Source organism: Ceratotherium simum, chromosome 3, assembly GCF_057802395.1.
Source record: "Ceratotherium simum simum isolate JZ-2026a chromosome 3, ASM5780239v1, whole genome shotgun sequence".
NCBI lineage: Eukaryota > Metazoa > Chordata > Mammalia > Perissodactyla > Rhinocerotidae > Ceratotherium > Ceratotherium simum.
The window spans coordinates 24,358,262-24,381,750 of NC_141902.1; the positions used below are offsets into that span (position 1 = coordinate 24,358,262).

Consider the following 23,489-nt stretch of genomic DNA (forward strand, 5'->3'; position numbering starts at 1 on the left):
CAAGAGCCTTCTTACACAGGAAGTATGTCTCTTCCCTTGTGCCTTAGAAGCCTGTTTCAACAAAGGAGGGTTTTCTTTCTACCCCTCTCCAGGTTAGGGAGCAAATTTGCCCCTAAACTTCCACAGGAGGCACTCTACCCTTTGGGCCACAGCAGGGCACAGTGGCAAAATCAAACCAGAATTTCCAGATTTCTAACAGGGATTCCCACCCATTTTCCCAACCTGCTGCTGTTCCCCACCCACCAAGGCGGGAAATCCCTGCTGCCTTCCCTCATCTCTAACTCAGCTGTAAGGCGGTTTAGGAGCCGCTGGCAGAATCAATGGCATCGACCAAGGGGGGAGGAGGTGGCAAGGGATTTTCCTGTGCTTAACTACTGATCACGGCTAAGTGGAAATCCTATAAACACGAGCGGAAATCAATGGAGACTGCTTAGCGGCCAGGGGAGAGGGGTGGCCCACAGATTGCATCTGACGGATGAGGGAGAGGAGGCAGCCGGGGAGGGCTCGAGGAAGGAGAGCCGAGGGTAGGGTGAAGAACAGGCAGAGCTGGAGAGAGGAGTCACTGTGGGAAGGGAAGCGGGGGAAGAGGCACAGCCCAGGAGTGAACCTGTTGGGCCCAGAGCTCTCTTCCCCTTCCCCGTGGAGGCAGTGACACCCTAGCCCAGGCTACTGTCAGGATCTTCAGTCCCCTGTGGCTTCTCTCTGAAGCTATTCGCTTTGAGCAGGCGCTGATAGTCCTGAGGCCGGAAGCGCTGTAGGTACACTATCAGCTTTGCAGGTGCCGACTCCTGTGCTGGCACACCTGCAGGCAAGAGGAGAATGAGAAGCAGTCAGAACTGCAATGCTGTGACTCTGCTCCCTGCCTACCCAGCCAGGACCCCAAAGTGGTTTCCAAGGCAGCACTGAGATCCTGAACGGCATCCACCCAGCTTCTGTAACCCACCTGGCCACTCCCTTCCTGGGCTGTGGAAGTGGGGCCTAAAAGGGCCATTTCAGGCAAGAGTGCAGCTGGGAAGCCAAGCATGAGCCTCTCCTCCAGCAAGGAGAAATGGTGAAGAGGCACTCAGGCACCATGAAGACAGAGGGTGCCTCAATATCAACTCATTTCAGTTATTGCTTCTGCCCACAATCAAGATTAAAGTCCATCTAGGCAGGCCAGAGCTCATTAGTTTGGTAATGAAGCACGTGCAGAGATGCACACAGAGAGAGAAACCTAGGGATGGAGAAAGAGGAGAGAAGCAGCTACAGCCATGGGGTGAGATTCACACAGAATTCCAGCCTCTCTGTGGCATGGAGCCACGACAAGCCAGTGTCTTATTGTTTGTGCCTGGCAGCACGCTGAGCATATAGCTGGGAACTCAGTGTACGTTTGCTGAGGAGGCGAGAGCAGCATTCCAGGGCTGCAAGGACCCAGGGGATGCACAACCCCATACCTGTGTGGATGAACTGTCTGCAAGGGAGCTAAGCCTGGAAACAGAAAAATCTGCCAACGTTTGCCCCACTGTGTCACATAAATACAATGTTCTTGCCTTCTACTCAAAGCTACCAGGACAAATTAAATGAGGATCTAGGTAGTTGTAAAAATGAGAGGATACGAGTTGGGGGAAAGCAGGATGGATTGAAGGACTGAAGCAGAGAACTGACAAATGGAACTGAAGGGAACTTGGAGTGGATAGAGGTATGCAACTAAGTGAGACAGAATGACTGGGATAGAGACACATGGAAGGATTAAATCCAGGTTAGACAGCTACTGTAAAAGAGGGAACCAGATTTGACAGAGCCCTAAGCAAACTAGGTCCTCTAGAAAACTGCTAATGACTCCAGTTACAGAAATAAACCTGAGACCCTCCCCCACTAATTGACCCAGTAGGTCCATCCAGAAGAGGAAGGTGGAAAGCAGGGACAGCACAGAAGGTCCTGGCTCCCTCACCAAGCATGCTGCTGAGGCTGTGGATCTTCTCTAGGGCAGCTGTGACTTCAGCTTCCTCGTGCACCAGGGCCTCTACCTCACCCACAGCGTAGCCAAAGTCGGCTGTATCCAGGTCCACCCGGAGCGGCGGCTCTTCTTCATCAGCTCCGGATAGCACCAGCTTCCAGGCACTACGCTTAGTCACAAAACTGGCTACTTCCTGCAGCCCCAGTGGGCCCAGCACAGCAGCCACACCTCCAGCCCCCAGGACCTCTTTCCCCAGCACCTCAGAGAGCTGGGCCACAATTGCAGGCTCAGCCGTGAGTTCCACATACTTAGTGTGGGGTCCTGAGACATCTGCTGCTCCAGGACACTTGAGCTCCCATCCACTACCCTCTCGTTGTCGCAGCCAGTGGTCAGCCTGCATGAGGCTCAGTTCCCGGGTGTCATAGTAGCTGTCTCGGAAGGTGACCCGGTGCTCCAGGGTGCCCCCCAACTCCTGCAGCCGCTCCTCTGTGCCAGGCCCGGGAACGAACTTTCGCTCTACCTCAATCACGCCCTGGGCCATGCTACCTGCAATCAGTCAATTAACAAACATTTGCTGAGCTCCCAAGGGTGTTCAGCCTTGCAGGGCGACAGCTCAGCAGAGACCCCCCTGGAAGAACTTACGAGGCACACACATTGTCACAGAGCTCTCTGTTGGGGCTACAGCCCTTTCTCCCTGCCTCGTTGATGGATGGCCCCGTCTGTGATGTTTGAAGGCTCTGCTACAGTGACAGGTCTCCAATTAAATCCCTTCCACTGCTGACAATGTCCTCAATCCAAAGGGCTCCTTATCAAGCAGGCCGTGGAGCGGGTGTCCTCCTTTCAATGCTCCTCCTCCACACCTTGCTACCCCGGAGGAGGCCGGTGGCTCACTACCCGGGGTGACCCCGCCCTTCCCCGCCACAGCACGGGCCAGTGGAGCCTCGGGTCTCACCTCAAAGCCCGAGGGTCTCCCTCTCGCGGGACCTGGAGAATGGGGGAAGGGAGCCCACGCCCCGCCCGCGAGGAATGCCGGGAGCAGTCGTTGGCCCCAACCTCGGCCCGGCTACCTGCGCACCCGGCCGGTCCCAGCACGAGCCGCCATATTAGGCCCGATGTGGCGGTGCCCAGGACAGGCCGAGACCCAGGAGGCCTGCTAGGCTATAGGAGCCGCGACCTCCGCGGTAGGCCGGGAGCGAGGTCGTCTCCCTACGCTCTTCTTCTCAACTCGACCGCTCCCGACTCCCGGGGGTCGGCCCGGGTCTCAGGCCTCAGGTTGAGCCCGGCACCCTGGGGCCCGGGTGCATGATGGGAGATGTAGTTCCAAAGGGAGAATTTGCTTTCTCTCCCCACTTGTCGCTATGGTGACAGGAAAGCTGCGATTAGTTCCTGAGGGACTCTACCTAAAGTTGAGGGGGGCAGCGGGGACAGTCGGGTGGAAGAAGCTAAGGCCCATCTCTATCTCCAGCCCCCTCATTCCGTAGGCAGGTGGGCCTGGAATATAAGCCACTCACTCAGACACTGTCCAGCAGGTATTTATTGACTACTGTGGTGGCCCACTAAGGGCAGGCCAGTGGCAATGGGCTGAAAAACAGGATAACTTAAGACGAGTTTAGCTACTCTGGAGTTTTAGCCGGGATAATACATTCTGGCATAAATGTCCAGGATAAGGGTGGGTGGGAAACTTTTTGTCGGAGTTCGAGGAAGTGATATTTTGGATGGAACTAAGGACATGATAGGATTTCAGCAGCTGGAAACCCAGATGGAGGCAAACAGCATGAGCAAAAGCCCAGAAGCTAGAGAGCACCTGGCCAGTGTGTAAGCAGAAGGAGATGAAGCTAGAAATACAGTTGAGGAGCAGGTTGGAAAAGGCCTTGAGTGCCAGACGGAGGAATTTGTTACTGAGTTTCCAGTGGCCCCTGAGCAGGCTTCGTCTGCAGTAGGAGAAATACTCGTGTTCATTTAGAATACAGGAAGACATGGGGGTGGCCGTTTGACTGCTCTGGGAGACAAAATAGAGAAGGCTGCTTCTCCTTACTCCCTCTGAGGACTGCGGTTATCTGGAGACGTCAACAGTATGTCTGACCCTCCGGATGAGGTAGCTTGCTGAGGAGAAATGACTCATGTCAACTCCTGGGTCCCCTTCTATGATGGGTGAGAAGGGCCAGGTTCTCAACACCAGTCCTCTCCCCAGTATGTTTCTGGAAACACGTGACCCCGGGGAAGTACGGTGGGAGGACACTGGCTTACAGACAAGGCATCTTGAACTTGGGATGTCTTGGATGCATCCCTCCCCCCAACCCCCTGACGAATAGGCACAGAGTGGACGGCACCCCGCCCCCTAACTCCTCTGGTCTGCTTTTCATCCATCCTTTGCTTTTCAGCTTTGTTCCCTGGGGGAAGAAGACTAATCTCTTCCCTGAGTTATTGGGTCCAACCCAGTGGGGCAGAGGCAGCAGCTTGACAGAAAGGAAAGATCAGACTGGGTTGACAGACAGATCTGAGTTGACTCCCAGCTTCACTTTCTAGGTGTTTGGCTTTGGGCAGGCTGCTCTGCCTCCCTAAGCCTGTTTTCTCATTGGTAATATGTGGGCTGCTTCACACAGGTATGTGTGAGGATTCACTGACAAACTGTCACATGATAGAAATTCAAAATGTTAGTTTCTTTCCCTTTCCCGAGTACTCCAGAGTTTTGTTTTGTTTTGTTTGGTAGGCTATAGCAGCTAGTGTGGGCTCTGGAGGCAGACCATTGAGGTTTGAATCCTGGCACTGTCACTTGTTGGCTGTGTGTCCTTGCGTCAGTTAATTAACTCGTTTGTGCCCTGGTTTCCGCAACTGTAAACTGGGACTACTTGTGAGGATGAAATAATATATATAAAAGTGCTTGAAACTGTCCCTGTGCACTCAATAAAATTTTTTTTTTTTTGTGATGAAGATCAGCCCTGTGCTAACATCTGCCAATCCTCCTCTTTTTTCGCTGAGGAAGACTGGTCCCGGGCTAACCTCTGTGCCCATCTTCCTCCACTTTATATGGGATGCTGCCACAGCACGGCTTGCCAAGCGGTGCATCAGTGTGCGCCTGGGATCCGAGCTGGTGAACCCCGGGCCGCTGCAGTGGAGCGCGCGCACTTAACCGCTTGTGCCACCGGGCCAGCCCCATCAATAAATCTTAGCAATGGGCCGGCCCCGTGGCTTGGTGGTTAAGTGAGCGCGCTCCACTGCTGGCGACCCAGGTTCGGATCCCGGGCTCGCACGGACGCGCTGCTTCTCCGGCCATGCTGAGGCCGCGTCCCACATACAGCAACTAGAAGGATGTGCAGCTATGACATACAACTATCTACTGGGGCTTTGGGGAGAAAAAATAAATAAATAAAATCTTTAAAAAAAATAAAAATAAAAAAATAAATCTTAGCAATTATTGTCATTAGAATATAGGAGAGTTTATGAGCTGATAAACTGAAGATGAGGACAAGGAGCCAGAACCTCCCCTCCCCCTACCCAACTCTGGGAACTATGTGACTGCTTGGAAGAGACAGAAGCTCTCAGAGACTTCTGAATAACTGCTGTGGAAGAGAAAGTTCTAGTACCCAACTGGAAGGGATGGGGACTAATAAGGCGGGAAGAAGCAGGTGAAAAAAGAGACAGAGGCCTTGGGCGGTTCTGGGAAGCTGGGAGAAGCCAGGGCTTGCTCTAGAGCTGATTTAAAACAAAACAGCAAAACACATATATGGTTTTTGTAAACAGAAGGAAGAGAAGAAGATGGGAAAGAGCTTAAAGGAGCTTGTCCTCTTCGCAGGCACCAGCTTGGACCTGGCGCCAGAGTCGCGCGGGTAGCCGGCCCGCCCACGGTCCAGCGAGGCGCGCAGAAACGGCGCTCGGGGGCGGGTGGGGGCGGAGGGACTACAACTCCCGGCATCCACCGCGGCGGGCGGGCCGCTGCACCTGCTCAGTGGGGCCGCCCCGGGCGCCTGGGTATTGATTATTCCATTGTGTGGGACGCCTCGGCTCCAGCCAGTGAATGAGGCGGAGGAGTGAGGGCAAGGAGGAGGAGGAGGAGGGCGAGGAGGTGGAGGAGGAGGCAGGGAGCGAGCGAGTGCCCAGGGTGAATCAATGGAAACCCCCTCACGAAGCCGGGAAAACACTTCAGCCGCAGCCAAATAGCATTGATTATTTTCCTTCACTTCCCTCACCGCCGTGAATTTATTTATTTATTTTTTCCATCTCCGTCCCCGACGCCCCGGAGTGAGCGCTGGAGGGAGGGAGGAGGAGGGGAAAAAAAGGAATCAACACATCGGAGAAGTCCCTTCCAAGAGCCGCCCCCTCCCCTCCCCGCCTCGCGCTGCTCGGCGGCCGCGGTTCGACTCCCGTCCCTGCTTCCAGCTGAGGTGTAAGTGCATCGATTTCCGATGCTGCTGGGTTGGTTTTTTTTTTTCTCCTCTCCCTCTCTCTCTTCTTCCCTTCCTTGCTCTTTGGAAGCTTGAGACGGAGGGGAGAGGAGGCGCTCGGAGACTGCCGCTGGAGGGCACGGAGAGGGACAGCAAGGGGCTGGGGGAGGGGACACGGACCGACGGACAGACAGACCGGGAGCCTGAGACGAAGGAGGGGTAGGGGTGTGGGAGGGAGAGGGCGTGCGAGCGAGGATGGGGGAAGACAGAGGTGCGGGGGTGGAGGAAGAGACGGGGAAGGGAAAGGCATCGAGGCTGGACCAGGAGCCAGCCGGACAGGCGGAGGGTAACGAGAGCCTAGCGGGACCGCGCCGAGCTGTGCGGGGAGCGGGGGTCCCGGAGGGAAGGGGAGGCCGGGTGAGTGCGGGGGCTCGGAGCTGTCAGCCCGGAGGGGGCCTGGGTCTCGGCGACCCCCCGCCGGCCGCGGGATGGGAGAGGAACCGCGGCAGGCGAGCGGGCTGATGGATGGGGTAGCGCGCTGGGGGTGGGGGTGGGTGGGAGGGAATGTGGATACCCTTAATCTTCGATCTTCGTTTTTGCCTTAAGTTGAGCTTGTTTTTTTTTTTTTTTTTTTTTTTGGAAAGGTGCGAGTAGGTGAGGGGAGGCCACTGCTCCATGCAAGGTGAAGTGTCTCTCCTGGCCCCCAACTCTCCATCTGCTCTGTGTGCCCCTCTCTCTGAGTAGCCCTATCATTTCTGAGCACTCAACCACGCGTCTCTCCGCGCCTGTAGCCCCGCTGATCTCTGACCATGTGTCCCCTGCCTCTTGATTTTGCCATTCTTCACCTCGTTCATTCTCCCCACCCATCCATCTCCGGGTCTCTGTGTCACTGTCTCCACATGCGACTCTTCCTGTCCGAGTGATCCTCTCCCTGTGTGTCCCTGTCATTATCTGTCATGCCTTGGCTGCCTGACTAGGACTCCATGCCCTCTCCTTCAGGGTCTGTATGGATATCTCTGGCCTTTGCAGCTACTTTGGAGTTTGCTTATCAGTCATGATTGTAGTAGTCACTGGTCAGGAGCCTGGAAGAATCCAGGGATGGAGCAGATGTGTCTCCCCCCGAGGACTCCACTGCCCTTTCATCACGGCCAGGACAGACTCCTCGTCCACCTTCGCCTGGGAAGCTTTGGAACTTCCTAGCACTGTGCACTGTCCCCTTTGCCATGTGCCTGTCTCCCCCATCAGGACCTTACCTCTGGTCTCCTGTGTTATCTGCCTCTCTAGGAGCTTCCCACCACAAACCTCTTCCTTGCTGACTGGATCTTCCTCCTTTCCCTCACTTTACCATTGTATATTTTTTCGTTTCCCCATTTTGCTTCTCCCCTTTTTTTCCATCCCTCTCTCCCATCATCTCCTTTGCCTATTCTCACCTTTGTTCCCATAATCTTCTCTCTTTCTACATTTTCTCCTTGGTCACCCTAAGTTCTGTTTATCCAGTATCCTCTCACTCAGTATTTTAACCCCAGCGCAGAAGGTACCGGAGAGGAAGGGGCTGGGAGAGGTGGGGAGGATGGTTTGTGAAGGCCCATAAACAGGCCAAGAAATCAATTTAATGGGCTTCCAGGGGCATATAACCCCTTCATCAGTCAGGGCCATTATGTCCGTTAACTGTCAACTTTGATTTTGCAAGGGGACATTCTCTAGGTCTCTGAGCTCCACCCTGCTTGGTTGTCCCTCATCCTTCAGTTCATTCTAAGTATCAGTGGCTTTTCACTTTCTAGTTTATCTTCTTCCTGGGCCCCTGCTATTATCATATTTGGATTCAGCATGATTCTTTACCAGGCAGCTTTCATTAGTGTGACAGAAGCTATCTATCTTACGCAAGGGGCCAGGTCCACTCAGCCTAAAGAATGGGAAAGGTGGATAAAGAGTCTGGAGAGTTTACCTTGTTTTAAGGCCATCATTGTTTTTCCAGACCTCAGGGGCTTGGAAGGGTTAAAGGAGGAGCTAGATAGGGGCAGAAAATGGAAGATTTCAGAGGTGAACAGAGTTACAGAAAGAAAGGAGAGGCCAGGTGCAATAAATGCATGGGGTAGAGAAATGCATGACGTGAGCAACGTGCAAAGGAAGGGAGGAAAATCCATGTGGAATGAGGGGCAGGGGAGGAACCAAGGGTGATTAATGAAAAATTGGGAGAATGAAATGAAACACGAGTTAATAGCGATACAAAAGGAAAGAGAGATTATAGAATATTCCTAAAGAGGAGGTCAACAGAAAAAGCAATATGAAATGAATACAATGGTAAAGTGGGGGAAGGGAGGAATTGAAGACTAAGATGGGGAGGAAAGAGTGTGGTACAAAGCAGGTAAATGGAAGGCACACAGAGGAGTGCTGGAGCAGATCAGAGCCGCACAGAGCTTGGTGGGGGGAGAGAGGAGAGAACGGGTATCAAAGGAAACAAATGCCTCTGGTGTGAGAAGGACACAGCGTGACAGATGCAAAGAGAGCGCCGCAGGAGGGGCGATTTGGAAAAAAGGCATAGCAGAAATACCACTGGGCGAAGCCCCAAAAGAGAGAGATGCCAAAGGAGAGGGAAAGCACAGAGATATCTGATGGAGAGAGAGGGAGAGAAGCTCACAAGCATTCATTCCATTGGCCACATCACTCTCTACCCTGCCAAAGGCCTTTGCATTTCATTCCCAAGCCAGAGGGACGTGAGCAAAGAGATGAAAAAAGTAGAATTCCCATTTACTTTAGCTGTCAGGAACTTGAATCTTTCTAACCCCCTGAGAACCAAAAACCTCAAGCCTCTGATGTCATAAATTGCTGGTGTTGCCTTGGCAACCTGACAGGGTTCCTCCCTCCATGATGTCAGAGCAGCTGGTGTTACCTTGAGACCAGAGAGGAACAACTTGCTGCCTTGCTGGGGAGCTGTGAATATATGGGGCCACGGCCTGGGTCAAATCTGTAGGATTCCTGGGTCTGGGAGCCTGACCTTCCCTCCCTGGAGCTGTTCTTAGCTCAGAGTGAGGTCTTGTTTGTGAGTGCCTGAGGATCACTAGGGCCTGCAGGAGCAAGAGGAAGGGACCTGGGGAGCCGGGGGCATTGAGGACAGGATGGTAGGACTGAAAGGCAGGCAAAGAAGGAAGAGAACTGGAAATGGCAGTTACAGAATGTGAAAGAAGGGCTTTGTGAACAGGGAGGAGAGTTATCAAAAATATAAAATGAACCTGGCTTTGGGTTTAGGAATGGAGACTGAAGCTGAGAATGCAGGAGAGGGGATCAGAGCTGTGTGTGAGTGTCAAGTGATAAAGAAAAGAGAAGGCATGAAATGCCAGTGGCAGAGGGCACTGCAGAATTTGGCTGTAGAGGAAGGGGAATGAAAGGGACTCTGAGTCGGAGAGAGGAAGCTGTCAGGTGAGAGACCCAGGGTTAGTCATGATGGCCATATGAGCAGGGGCTGCGTCCCTCTAGCTTCTGATTGTTTGCCAGCACAGAGCACGGTGTCTGTCACACGGAAGATGCTTAGTAAATATCTATGGATCACATGTTGAGTTAATAGGGAGAGGCTGAGGAAAAGAGTTGCCCACCTTCCTCTCACGCCAGCCCTCAGCCCTAAGTCTGCATAAATGAGCAAGCTGGGAAATCAGAAACTGGGGCAAAGGGCTGGAGGGGCGTTAATTGAGCACCTGCAAGATCTGAGGGGAGGAGGAGAGACTGGGTTGGGGCACACTTGGAGGTAGCCAGGGCTGACTCTAGGGGCTGATCTGGGGAGTCTTTGTAGAGATAATGGGAGGAAAACATGAATGAACAGTCTTAGGACCCCAAGAGGAAGATGTGGAGGAGGGTAAAGAAAGGAGGCGGTTTCCAGAAAAGGTTGCGAGTTGTTTCCAAAGACAGAATCAGCAGATTTGAATTGGAAGTAGCATCCCCACCTCACCCCATTCCCAATCATGAAACCACAGTCGAATCAGTCATACCCATATATATATACACAGATAAAGAGTTGACAAATCAATACCAGGCCCATCCTAAACACTCTGTCCCCGTCCAGGCAATTACAAGGAGGTCAGCGCTGGCCACGTGGGCCAAAGGCAGGAGGCACAGACCTGGATGTAAGGAACCGTGTGAGGGATGGCCTTGATGTCTGACTGCCTGTTGTTGAGTGAGTCCAGAGGTATCTAGGAGAAGGGGGGAGGCAAGAGACGCAGAGCTCACCACAAGTGAAATCTGCAGAGAGAGAGGTCTAAATACACAGAAGCCATAGAGAAGAAAGATGCACCCAGAATGGGTTGAGGACTCTGGGAAAGATCTGCAAGAGAGTGAGGGAGCTGGGAGCCCTGGGGGAGAGTCTGGCTATAATAAGAAAGGCCAGGGCCGCCAGAGAAGGGGCTGGTGGTGGGGGGGGGGGCCTGCAGGGAGGACAGTGGCGGCTGGATGCACTGTCAGCCGCCGCCATGGACTTGGGCAGCTCATATTTTGCAGCAGGCGACAGGCTGTCGACACGGCGATCCTTTACCTCACCGTTAGAAACTCATTTCATTGATTTTTCCATCTTTCTTCTCTGGCTTCTCAGTCATCCCCCCACTCACTTTCCCAGAGCCCCTTGCCTCTCTAGGGAAAGCCCCACGGGACTGCCTGCCCACCCTCCTCCACCCCAGGTGGAGATGAGAGAGGGGTGAAAGATTTAGAGGTGCACCCTGAGGTAATCCCACTGGCTCTCAGTGTCCCCCTCATGTAGGAACTAGTCCAGAGACCAGGGCCTCTGTGTACAGTTGTTCAGAGTGCCCAATTAAGGGGTGACAGGGCTGAGATCCACCTGCTTTCCTGTCACCAAGCTGTACCACTGGTGTGCGGGCTGCATACACCTGGAGGAAGACATCTTTTTCCAATTCCTCCCGAGACAGCTCAGCAACCCTCAAAGAATTTGTTTTCAAAGTCAAGTGAGAGAACAGGAGCCGCCTCTATTTGGGCAGGAATATGGGATTACATTCAAGCTGAGGTTCCAGCCTTGGAATCAACAGCAGGGCCATCCGCCAGAAAGGGGCTTGTGCAGTTAGGAGGAGCTAAGTAGCAAGAGCCCTGTGCAGAGAGAAGGGTGTACGTATGCAGTGTCTGGTCCTGGGTAGCATGTTGACATGAAGTCGACAGGATGGGCGTGGGTCAGAAATTTTTACCTCATGTGTGGACATTTCCCTAGTGCCCCAGTCACAGCCAACTACCCTCAACCTCTCCCTCTGGGACTGGGATTAGGCAAAAGGTCAAGAGTCAATTGCCAGTCATTTGGCTTCTCAGTGAAAGAGGGCAGAGAGTGGGACGGGAGTGTTAGATTGTGTTTCCCTGAGGAACCAATGGCGTAAACGCCATTTCCATCCTCAAATATTTCATTCTTTGTTTTGTCTGTGACCGGCCCCCACCTCGGTCTCAAGCCCAAGGCCTCTGGCTCTGTCCTCCTTTTCCTTTGGTCTGGGGGAGGCTGTTGCTCTGGGGCCCTGTGTGTCTGAGTTGCATTCTGCTGCTTCCCTTGACTCCGGCCTGTCGCCTCCATTGCACTTGACTTCCTTTCTCTCCAGCCATGTCCACTTTCTGCATCACTGGCCTGCTGGGCCACCGACACCTACTTCCCCTCCTCTCCAGCTTTTTCAGGCTATGTGGTTTCCAAACCTAGAGCTAAATCCTGGTGCTTTAGGGAAATGAGTGCGCTGGACGTTAGGAAGAAAGAAGACGAGGGAAGGCCAAGAAAGAGGTTCAGGATGGATGGGGCAGGGAGGAGAGGGAGAAGGGGGACAGGCTGAGTATGACAGAGAGAGAGTCAAAGGTAGAAACCATGTGACTTCCAGCCGGGAGAGAGCCGGAGAGAAGGCCACAAGGGGGCGGCAGGCTGCGAGGGCCGAGAGAAATGGAAGAACCCCCGGCGCCTGGCCCCCTGCGGGGAAATGAAGGCAGTGAGGAGGAGGGAGGGAGAGTGGCTGCGGGAGACGCTGAAAGCGGCACCGGCAGGCCGCCGCTCAGCCGCCCGGTCAGTCCTGAGTTCAAGCCGCGCTGGCTTTGACCCTTGTGGGAGGAACTGAAGTGGCAAATTAACGACGATAATGAAGTCACTGCTCCTTGTTTGTCTTTGCTGGTTTCCCCTTGAGATTTGTCCTTTGGCCAGACGGGGCAACGTGGGGGAGGGGAGGGACAGCCGCAGTGAAGGGCGGGGGAGGGGCGGGGGGGCAGAGCCGGGGAAGTGGGGATGTGGAGGACAGACAGACCTGAGGACGGAAGGGGGAGGCTGAGTGGAGGGACGAGGAGCCCGGGAAGAGGAGAGAGGAGGGACACGCGGGAAGAGAGCGGAGTGGAAAGACGGGAAGGGAAAAGAACAATGGGGACAGGAGAGGGAAGCCTGGAAGGAGGAGCAGAAGCCCAGGAGGGAGAAGGAGAGGTGGAATGGGGAAATGGTGAGCCGGAGGGGAAGAATGTGGCCGGGGCTGTGAGAGCTGCAGCTGGCGGGCCCGTGGGCGGGGCCCCATCTCCATCTCTAATGGCTGTGAAATGAGGTTAGCTCCATTAGAGGCGGCGAGAGTGTAACGAGATCACACTCATTAGGGCTGGGCCATCCCAGTAATTACCACCACCCCAAACACTCCCGCGCCGGCCAAGCACAGACAGGCACGAGGCATCACACCCGCCAGGGACCCCCCGCCGCCGAACAGGCAGCCCAGGGCCCACGCGGAGATAACCCAGGGCCTGGGGAGGCCAGGCACCTTCACTAACCCCTGAGAGGTGCGGGGACAGGGCTACACCCAGGCAGGCCCTGGGTGTAATGCAGTAACATACACCCCAAGTTAGGAAATAAGGCACGTGGATGAATAACTATCTTTTGCATTTATTGATCACATACAAAGTGCAGGTCTCAATAATAATCTCAATGGACACAACTCCATGAGGAACTCTTCCCCATTCTTTTTGTTTTGTTTTGTTAATTTTTATTTTATTTATTTTTTCCCCCAAAGCCCCAGTAGATAGTTGTATGTCATAGCTGCACATCCTTCTAGTTGCTGTACGTGGGACGTGGCCTCAGCATGGCCGGAGAAGCGGTGCGTCGGTGCGCGCCCGGGATCCGAACCCCGGGCGCCAGCAGCGGAGCACGGGCACTTAACCGCTAAGCTATGGGGCCGGCCCCCCCATTCTCTATATATATATATGAAGAAACAGGCATTAAGCAACCCACCCGAGGTTATTTACATAATAAGAAATAGAACTAGAGTTTGATTCCAGGTCTGTCTGACTCTAAAGTGTGAGTTTTTCTGTTTTTTTTGTGTGTGTGTGAGGAGATCAGCCCTGTGCTAACGTCTGCCAATCCTCCTTTTTTTTTTTTTTTTTGCCGAGGAAGACTGGCCCTGGGCTAACATCCGTGCCCATCTTCCTCCACTTTATATGGCATGCCGCCACAGCATGGCTTGCCAAGCAGTGTGTCAGTGTGCGCCCGGGGTTCCGAACCAGTGAACTCCGGGCCGCCACAGCAGAGCGCGTGTCCTTAACCGCTTGCGCCACTGGGCCGGCCCCAAAAAGTGTGAGTTTTTAAAAATACAATACTGCTTGTATGATGAAGTTCATATGCTATTATGGATACACGTGTGTAGACTTTCAAATTTAAGAGACATCACAAATGAGTACACATATCAGTCAAATAACTCAAACTTCCATATCTATCTCCACCCACCCCCACCCCCAAACACACACACACACACACACACACACACATACACACACACACACACAATGGCCAGGGCCCCTGCATAGTCTGCCGTGTGAATGGCGCCTCCTGGAGTTGCACAAAGCAGTGGTCCCGTTCTGGCCCATAAGAAATGAACTGGGAGACAGCCATCTAACACCTTCAAGCTCAGTGAGGAGCATGACAGCACATATGCTCAAGGCAACACGCAAAGAGCAGAATACACTTAAAGCAGAGCACACTTAAAGACCTCATTCTAAATGCATACCAGTCAGAGTTCAGAAGCTTACAAATTAACCCAAGAGAAGAGCACTGGGGTCAGGCTACCTGAGTCCAATCTTGACTCTACTTCTTTTCAAGTGTGAGACCCTAAAAATTACTTAACCCATCTAAGTCTGTCTCCACATTTGTAAAATGAGAATGAATAGCTGTATCTATTTCATCAGATTGTAGTGGAGGATTAAGTGATGTGATGCTTGCAGAGGGCTCAGCAGTGCCTAGCACATGGTAAACATTCAAAGATGTTATTTTTATTATTATTATCAGTTGTTGCTGTGATTAGTATCTAAATGGAGTCATTACCATCACAAGGGTTCATCTAGAATCAAAGAACCAGAAGGATTTATTTATATACACAGTCACTTACAGTGATATCCTTCCAAATAATTCTAGAAGAATTGCATGTTATTCCTTTCAAGCTCAGGAGATCAAAGGTCTTCTACAGAGGCCCCCCCATGCCAGGATCAGATAGGATTCTGAATCTGCATTCAAGGGCAGACACAGAACACTCCCTGTCCTTTAAGTTCTCACATAGAAGGGTTCAGAGCTGGCTTCGTGTGGTTGTCTAAGCCTGACTCCCTCCCGTGCACTATAAGATCACACAACTCCACACTGCCATTCTAACACTTGTGGCGTCACTGAGGGAAATGCATGGGCAAGAGGCTCCTTTCCACTCGGGGACACCTGCCCCTCCAGCAGCAGACACCCCGCAGCACACCTCAAAAAGCCATGCAAATGTGGATGGATGTTCAACTCACTGGTTGTGGTTTTAGTCCATAGCTTCCCTTTTATCCCCATCTCCTCCCTACCCACCCCCATCTTCTTCCTCTCAGCCTCTCCTTTCTCCTCACCTCACCCAGTTCTCTCATGCCCACCTTAAGCATCTTGTAAGGTGTAAGACACAGCCTCCTGCTCCATCCTTCTCACTGGGGACAGGCCCCTTGCCCAATCTGATGCCAAAGCTGGGATGCCTCAATGTGATTCAGTATTTACATATGCAGATCAGGATCCAGCATCCCCTCCTCCACTTTCCTACCCCTCCCTCTCCCTCCCTCCTTCCTCTTCTTTCTTTACCCCCTATGACACTCCTTTTCCTGCCTATCTCATTCCCTGCCATTCTCATTTTCTCTCTTTTGGACAAAACTTACTTTGCACACAGTAAGCACTCCCTAAATATTTAGGGGGGTGGGGAGAGGTCTAGGAGAGCTATGTAGAATTAAAATGGAGGAATAGCGTGGACCGGCCCCGTGGCTTAGCAGTTAAGTGTGCGCGCTCTGCTACTGGCGGCCCGGGTTCGGATCCCAGGCACACACCGACACACCGCTTGTCCGGCCATGCTGAGGCGGTGTCCCACATACAGCAACTAGAAGGATGTGCAACTATGACATACAACTATCTACTGGGGCTTTGGGAAGAAAAAGGGAAAAAAAGGAGGAGGACTGGCAATAGATGTTAGCTCAGGGCCGGTCTTCCTCAGCAAAAAAAAAGAGGATTGGCATGGATGTTAGCTCAGGGCTGATCTTCACAAAAAATAAAAAATGGAGGAATAGCAGTAGCTTTTTTGCTTTCTTTTTAAATATAGTAGGTGAGATTTAGAAACAGAGACAGTGATAGTTTTAAACACAGAAAGAGGCTATCATAGTTTTGCTCCAGGTATTAGCTGTTCTGTGTACAGGCCAAGTGTGAGCCTGGGCAAAGCTTCCAGTCTTTGCTCTGGGATAATGGGGTGTCTCTAGGCCCAGCAATCAAGAGGGCCAAGTGAGAAATGAACTCTGAGGCTGAGCAGACTAGATTTAAATCCTGCCCACCAAAGAATCTGCCCTCAGTTGAAAAGGACAGAGATTAGAGGATGAGTCCTGGTCGAGAAAAGGCAAGGCAGAAGGGAAGTTGTCAGGCTACCTGCAAACACCTTGCTCTGCTCTGTGGAAAGAGATAGCCAAGAGAGAAGGAAAAGAACCAACCTGATTGGACATGCAGTATATGTACTTTTCACATGTTACTTCATCCGGACTCCACAACAGCCTGGTAAGGAAGGTATCATTATTCCCATTTTCCCAGATAAGGAAACTGAGACTCTGTAAGTAACTTACCAAGGTTGCACAGCTGGTGAGTCGGGGAGCCAGGATCGAACCTGGGTCTGCATGAATCCAAAGCCCATGTTCTTTCACTGCCTTAAAAAATAAAGCTCATCTTAGTTAGAGTTTATTTGCTGTTTACACCAAACAATCCGCCTTATGCAAGGCACACACTCCATTCTTCCTGTTTCTCCCCTCCTCTCCATGGCTGCCTCCTCTTGAAAGCAACAGGTAGAGACAGAAAGGGGAGAAAGACAAGGGCAAAGTGAGTGTGAACAGAGCAGTGCCCTTGGCAAGAACTTTAGAGGGAGGGAAGAGAAAAGAAAAGGTCCAGAAAACTGGCTCTGAGTAAGAGAAAGAGGATAGATGGAACAATTGGAAAAGTGAAAGGCAAAGTGTTTGGAAGGCTCTGATCTGAAAATCATTGTATGCAAACTTTAAGGAGACGTGTTGGTGCCCTCAGGCAGACCTGGCTGGGAAAGGAGCCTTTGCCTTGTGGCTGGGTTTGAAGAAAGGAGGGGGGGGTTTGTTTTTTGTTTTAAGGAGGGGAGCCAGGAGAAGAAAACCAATCTGTTCCCGGTCAGGCCTGTCCCCTCCTTGGTGATGTTCCCTCCGTAACCACTAGGGAGCAGTGGTGTTTCTTTTCCTCTTCTGGTTGCCAGAGGAGGAGTCCTGGCCTCCCCTTGGTGGGGGGGAGGTCCCCTCCTGAGGGAGCGCTCCTGGCCAGCTTTGCCTACAGCCCTGTCGGCCAATCGAACCCACACGCTGTCTCCTCCAGGCGCGGGGCAGTCTCTCCTTCCTTGGGCCTCGTTTCTTTGGTCTTTCCTTGCCCTGCCCCTTTGGCTCCTGTAATTCTCTGCTGGTTAAGTCTTCCTGTGCTCTCCCTGTCTCCGTGGTCACAGAGCCCGCCTTTCAGCTTTCCACAACTTCAAGTCCAAGCCTTTCCATCTGTCTCATATCATCTTTCTCAGTAGCTTTCTGAGTCCTACTGTCTTAGAGCCTCCTGGCTACATAGCTTCTTCCTGTTCTAAATACTGTGTATCTGCCCCCTGAACAGGGAGTGCATATCGAGAAGTCAGAATTCTTGTCCGGCTATTTACGGGGTGCCTTTCTTCTCACCACCCATGGAAGAATATTTACAGTTCAGCAATTATATTTGCTTGTGGGGCAACAACTCCCTAGCTGAGCTTTGAAAGTAGCACTTCCGTCCTTCCCTTCGCATCCTGAGGATAACCAGAGGGCCAATCTGGAAGGAGGAAGAGGGCAATACAAAAAAAAAATCTCTTCTGTTTCTCCATCGCTTTCTCTCCATCTTCCCCTTTCTCCTCTCCTCACCCTTGTCAGGGAAGGAAGCATTACGGAGGGAGGATGGAGCAAAGGGACAGCAAGGGAGTGCTGGAGACTGAGGGCCATTTTGGAGCTGGAAGATTCATCTCCGGGGATGACGACACCCTCAGAACTCTCCACCCTCCCGTGGCTCCAGGCCTGCCTCCTGCCCTCCCCCTCGGTGGCAGCAGCCTTGTAATTTAAAGCTCTCTCTCTGTCGCCTCTAATGTGATCCTCTCGTTTTATTGACTCTCTCTGCCGTCTGTGGCGCCCCTTCACATCAATCTTCACTCTAATCACCCCGCCGCCACTGCCTGCTGTCTCCCCTAACCCCTCTCCTCATGGGCCCCCAGCCCTTGCCTCTACCTGGGTCTTTCCTTTTGACTGTCCCTCCACCTCCACCTGATCCACCCCCTTAATCCTTCCCTCCACCAGAGGCAGGAATGCAAGAACCTTTGAGGGGTCGCCTTCTCCCTTTCCCCACTGCTAAGATGTGCCCCGAGGGAGAAGAGATGCCCTTTAGGACAGCCCGGAACTAAAGGAGGAATGGCCGAGGTCGGACAAGACTCCTGGCCTGGGGGTGCAGGTGGGGGATGACTTAGGTGGGTCATCTGGTTCTGCATCATCTCTAGAAAGAGATGAAAATGGAGTTCAAGGTAGGAAGGGCAAAGAAAGGGACACAGATTCAGAGAGGGAAGGAAGGAAAGACTGAGGAGGAGGGAAATGGAAGGAGGAAAAAAAGTGAAAAAATAATTGCTGCAGTTAAAGGTTTGTAATAAACAGTGGGTGATGGGAGAAGCACAGAGAAGAAAGGGAGGGGAGTTGGGGGGGCGTGCACTGAGGCAGAGATAAATTTGCAATTGAAATTCTTCCCTGAAGAGGAGGAGGGATGGGTTGGGAAGTGGGGAAGAGATTTGCAATTTTAAACAGCTGCCGACCTACCCTCGGCGACCTGGGTCTCACCCACATGCTAGCCCAAAGCTAAGCCCCTTTGGTGTCTAGCTAGGAATCTGCTGTGTCTTTTTCCAGTCCTGGGTAGCAGAAGCTTTGGAGAGAGGATCTGGGGCTTAGGTCTTCCTCCATCATGGCCCAGCCCTCAACGACAGGGCCCAGAGAGGCCCCTCTGGCCCTCTGGCCCGGCCTCAGTTCTTCCCACCAGGCGGGGCAGTAAAAGAGCTGTGGGCCCCCATTGTGCGGATGACAGAATGTCAGACCCTCACAAACCTGCACACTTATCCCTCTCCCCCCACAAGGATTCTGTAGGAGGAATACCTTTCTCTCACAACTTCAGAGCTTCTGCTTTCTGGTTATCTGGGATAACCCCTCCCTCCATCTAATTCCTTTACTTCCCTTTTGGTTCTCCAACACGCCACCCCCCAATCCCCTCCACCCCTTGCCCAGGTGCTGATTTGCACTTTCATTAGCATGCTGATCCAGCCCCACGTGGAGCTCCTTAATGGCTCTGACTTCACGCCTGGCTAGCCCCCCAGTAGGAGGAGGGAAGTGGGGATGGGGGCCTGCAGGCTGGGTAGAGCCAGACCAAGGCCCCATTCCAAATCTTGGAATCTGAAGGTGAGGGTTAGAGGTGGCCCAAGGAAGGAGTGGCTACACCCCTAGCCCTTCCTGGAAGCACTCTAGCCTGAGCACTAAAGGTTTAGTCATTAGGGGTCTGCTGATAGGGAGAACTGGAGAAGACGGAGGCCACTTGGGACAGTGGGACAAGCATGGGATGGGGAGGCATGAGGAACTGGTGAGTTGGAGGGGAGGATCAAGATTAAAAAGTTGGGAGCAGCATAGGAGGCTTGGGGCTTCTGTCAGGTGGAGGGAGCCCAGGAATCCTGATTTCTAGACCTTGGGGGGCTCATTTTGCCTGTCCTGTGTTTGAGGGACAGTCCAGCTGGATGGAGGAGCCCAGGCCACAGCTTTGGGGTACAGCTCTGTGCCCTGCCAATCCTTTTCTAGTTTCACCACCTTACAGCTGTGTAACAATCAGCTGCTCACTAGACCTCTCTGTTTCTTGGCTGCCTCATCTGTAAAACAAGGTTATTGTGAGATTAAATGAGATAATTGATTAAAGCATTTATCACAGTGCCAGCACCATGGTATATGTACCTTAATAGCTATTAGTAAGATTATTACTGTTAACTTCTTATTTTTTTATCTCTTTGGGGAGGAGGAGGCTAATCACACACTAGTTATGGTCTTTCAACTGGCCAGGGAAGCTCCCACCCGTTCCACACGCTTGTGACCAGAGATGGCTCTGGAAGGCATCTGAGAGCAGCAGGTGCCTGCAGGCCAGTGGAAATTCACTGTGGCCTCTCTGGCAAGAGGACCTTGACTTAGGGAAATTACCTCTTCAGGTCATGGAAAATCAGAGGGTCTTTCTCAGAGTTCATTCATTCAACAGACATGTATTGACTATGTGGCAGGTATCTTTTTTGGTGCTAATGATGGAGCAATAAATAAAGCAGACAGAGTTCCTGCTCTCATGGAACTTACCTTCTAGAAGGGAGAAATAAGTAAACCAGGAAATAGCAGGTCATGAAAAATCTCTGAAGAAAGTAACCCATGGGGCTGTGTTAGCTTCTATAGAGAGGGAAAGCCTGTTGGAAGAAGTGATATTGAAGCAGAGACCCGAATGACAAGGAGCAGAGGTCTGAGGGAAGAGCATTCCAGGCAGAGGAAACAGCTTGGGCAAGGCCCTATGGTGGGAATGAACTTGTGTATTTGAGGAACAGAAAGAAGGCCCGTGGGCTGCAGCTAGGCAGCCAGGGGGATGGAGAATAGGTGGGCAGGCATCAGATCAGATGGGCCCTTCTGTAGATCAGAGAAAGGAGTTTGGGTTTTATTCACAGTACAGTGAGAAATTGTTGATGGGTTTTAAACAGAATATAGTATGATTTACATTTTAAAAGAAGATTCTTTATGATGCCTGAAGTTTGCTTTAAAACAATACAGGAAAAGGAGGAAATGGGTGAGGATATAGATAAACAAGATTGGCTGTGAGTTGGTGACTGTTGAAGCTGGGTGATGAGTACAAAGGGGGTCCTTACATTATTTGGTCTACTTTTATATGTGTCTGGCATTTTTCATAATTGAGAATTAAATGAAAGATCATTCTGGTTGCTGGGTGGAAGAAGACTGGATTGTAGGGGCAGTGGTGGAAACGGAGGCCAATGTGGAGTCCATTGCTTTAGTTCAGGAAAGAGATGATAATGGCTTGGGCCAGGATGGTGCTAGTTGAGATGAAGATAAATGGAGGGATGTGACACATGTTTGAAAGGTTGCTGTCAAATTGCATACGGGTAGGGGCAAGAGAAAACCTTCATGTTTTTAGCCTACACAACCAGATAAATGGTGTATCAATTTTTGATAGGAAAGATGGGGAGGAACCAATTCGGGAAGAAATAAAGAGTTCTGATTTTGGACATGTTAAATTTGAAGCCCGTTAGACACTAAGTGAAGCTTCGAGTTGGCAAATGGGTACCTGAGTTTGGTGCTCAGGGAAGAGCGTGGGGCTGGAGTATGGGGAGGTCAACTGCCTGGCTGGGTGTCTTCTCTGCCACCTCACAGCCCCGCTCTCTCGTGTGCCCCCTGCAGGGTACCGGCTGTCAGGCTGAAATGAACCCCCAGCACTCCTCCGTCTGCCATGGCCACCCTTAACTCATCCTCTACTGCTGGCACCACCCCCTCCCCTGGGCACAATGCCCCGTCCCCGCCTCCGGACACCTCCTCCCCCAGGACCTCCTCTGATCCTGTCACCAAAGATCCCCCTGCTGCCCCTTCCACCTCTGAGAGCATGAGGCCCTCAGAGCCAGGGGGACAGCCCCTGGAGTCAGGCTATGGCCTCATCCCACCAAAGGAGACTGGGGAGCCCCGAGAAGAGCCTGGCTGTGGTGGCTCCCCACCAAAGGACCTGGGGGAGGAAGAGGACAAGGAGCAGGAGGAGGAAGGAGGAGGGCTCCCTCCTGTGGACCTAAGCGACCACTTATTCTTCACAGCTGGTGGTGAGGCCTGCCTAGTGGCCAAGCTGTCCCTGCCAGGTGGCAGTGAACTCCTGTTACCAAAGGGCTTTCCCTGGGGTGAGGCAGGCAGCAAGGAAGAGCCCAGTCTGCCCCTCCTTGCCCACCCGCCCCCCACACACCTCACTGCCCTTCACATCCAACATGGCTTTGACCCAATCCAAGGCTTTAGCTCTTCTGACCAAATTCTGTCCCACGATACCTCAGCGCCATCTCCGGCCGCCTGTGAGGGAAGGGATGGAGCCTTCTGGAGCTACCAGCTGGCTCCAAACCCACCCAGAGATCCCAAAGATGGCCCCATGGAGAACAGGGAGGGAGACCACAGGACACTCTTCTGGCTCTGCCTCCTGTGCCGCCTGGGTTTCAGCAGGCCCCAGGCCTTTAAAGGTCACACACAGTCTCATGGGGTGAAGCTAACCCACGCTCAACACCAGGGCCTGCCGGGCAACCCAGCTGTGCTCCAGGAGGGGGACGAGGGCTGCATGGCCCTCCTAAGCTTTCTGGAACCAAAACTGCCTGCTCGCCCCCCTTTAGAAATTCCCCTTGACAACAGCAGCACAGTGAACATGGAGGTGCATGTAGCCCAGACCGAGGAAGGCCCCTCTGAGGCAGAAGCCCAGGCCCTCGTCCTGCCCGTGGAAGAAGTCATGGCCCTCAGCCCACCCTCCCCACCCACAGCCCCAGCCACCTGGGACCCCAGCCCAACCCAAGCCAAAGAATCGCCAACGGCAGCAGGTGAGGCAGGGCCAGATTGGTTCCCCGAGGGGCAAGAAGAGGATGGAGGGCTCTGCCCCCCACTCAACCAAAGCTCACCCACCTCCAAGGAGGGGGGCACTCTGCCCGCCCCAGTGGGCTCCCCCGAAGACCCCAGTGACCCACCCCAGCCCTATCGCCTTGCTGATGACTACACTCCAGCCCCTGCAGCCTTCCAGGGCCTCAGCCTATCCAGCCACATGTCTCTGCTACACTCGCGCAACTCCTGCAAGACGCTCAAGTGTCCCAAGTGCAACTGGCACTACAAGTACCAACAGACCCTGGACGTGCACATGCGGGAGAAGCACCCTGACAGCAACAGCCAGTGCAGCTACTGCAGTGCGGGGGGCGCCCACCCCCGCCTCGCCCGCGGAGAGAGCTACAACTGCGGCTACAAGCCATACCGCTGTGACGTCTGCAACTACTCCACCACCACCAAGGGCAACCTCAGCATCCACATGCAGTCGGACAAGCACCTGGCCAACCTGCAGGGCTTCCAGGCGGGGCCTGGAGGACAGGGAAGCCCCCCAGAGGCAGCACTCCCACCCTCCGTGGGGGACAAGGAGCCCAAGACCAAATCGTCCTGGCAGTGCAAGGTGTGCAGCTATGAAACCAACATCTCTCGCAACCTGCGCATCCACATGACCTCCGAGAAGCACATGCAGAATGTCCTCATGCTGCACCAGGGGATGCCGCTGGGTCTGCCACCTGGGCTGGTGGGGCCAGGTCCCCCGCCCCCAGCAGGGGCTGCCCCCGCCACCCACCCTGAACTCTTCCAGTACTTCGGACCGCAGGCCCTAGGGCAGCCTCAGGCTCCCTTGCCTGGTCCCGGGCTGAGGCCAGACAAGCCCCTGGAAGCCCAGCTGCTTCTCAACGGCTTCCACCACCTCGGAGCGCCTGCCTGCAAGTTCCCCACACCTGGTAAGCTCCCTGGGCTCTCTTCTTTCCCCTTCTCTTCCCCTCCCCAGGGCCAAACTCAATTCCCTGTTTACCCCCGCT

The 23,489-nt window shown here is 53.1% G+C and overlaps 2 protein-coding genes across 7 annotated transcripts in view; one reads left to right on the top strand and one right to left on the bottom strand.

Annotated features, from left to right (window-relative positions):
• Positions 1–36: 36 nt before the first annotated feature.
• Positions 37–16,506, bottom strand: THTPA (thiamine triphosphatase). Of its 5 annotated transcripts, none has more exons than XM_087423414.1 (4): positions 3,004–3,209; positions 2,579–2,676; positions 1,931–2,482; positions 37–802 (listed from the first exon to the last, which is right to left on the bottom strand). In XM_087423414.1, the coding sequence occupies exons 1-4, from the start codon at positions 3,036–3,038 to the stop codon at positions 657–659; spliced, it is 831 nt and encodes a 276-aa protein (XP_087279540.1). In that variant the 5' UTR covers positions 3,039–3,209; the 3' UTR covers positions 37–656. The 5 variants fall into 5 exon arrangements, with proteins under 5 accessions (XP_087279540.1, XP_087279542.1, XP_087279568.1 ...); XM_087423416.1 differs by having other exon boundaries at positions 2,889–3,209; XM_087423442.1 differs by lacking the exons at positions 2,579–2,676; positions 3,004–3,209 and adding an exon at positions 16,405–16,506.
• Positions 6,026–23,489, top strand: part of ZFHX2 (zinc finger homeobox 2) — a 30,555-nt gene continuing 13,091 nt past the window's right edge. The window contains exons 1-3 of one of the 2 annotated variants that reach the window (XM_087423357.1): positions 6,026–6,320; positions 6,963–7,000; positions 21,316–23,411. In XM_087423357.1, the coding sequence (XP_087279483.1) occupies positions 21,365–23,411 (2,047 nt within the window). In that variant the 5' untranslated portion in view covers positions 6,026–6,320; positions 6,963–7,000; positions 21,316–21,364. The remainder of the gene's footprint in view (positions 6,321–6,962; positions 7,001–21,315; positions 23,412–23,489) is intronic. The other variant, XM_004421209.3, reaches the window with a different exon arrangement.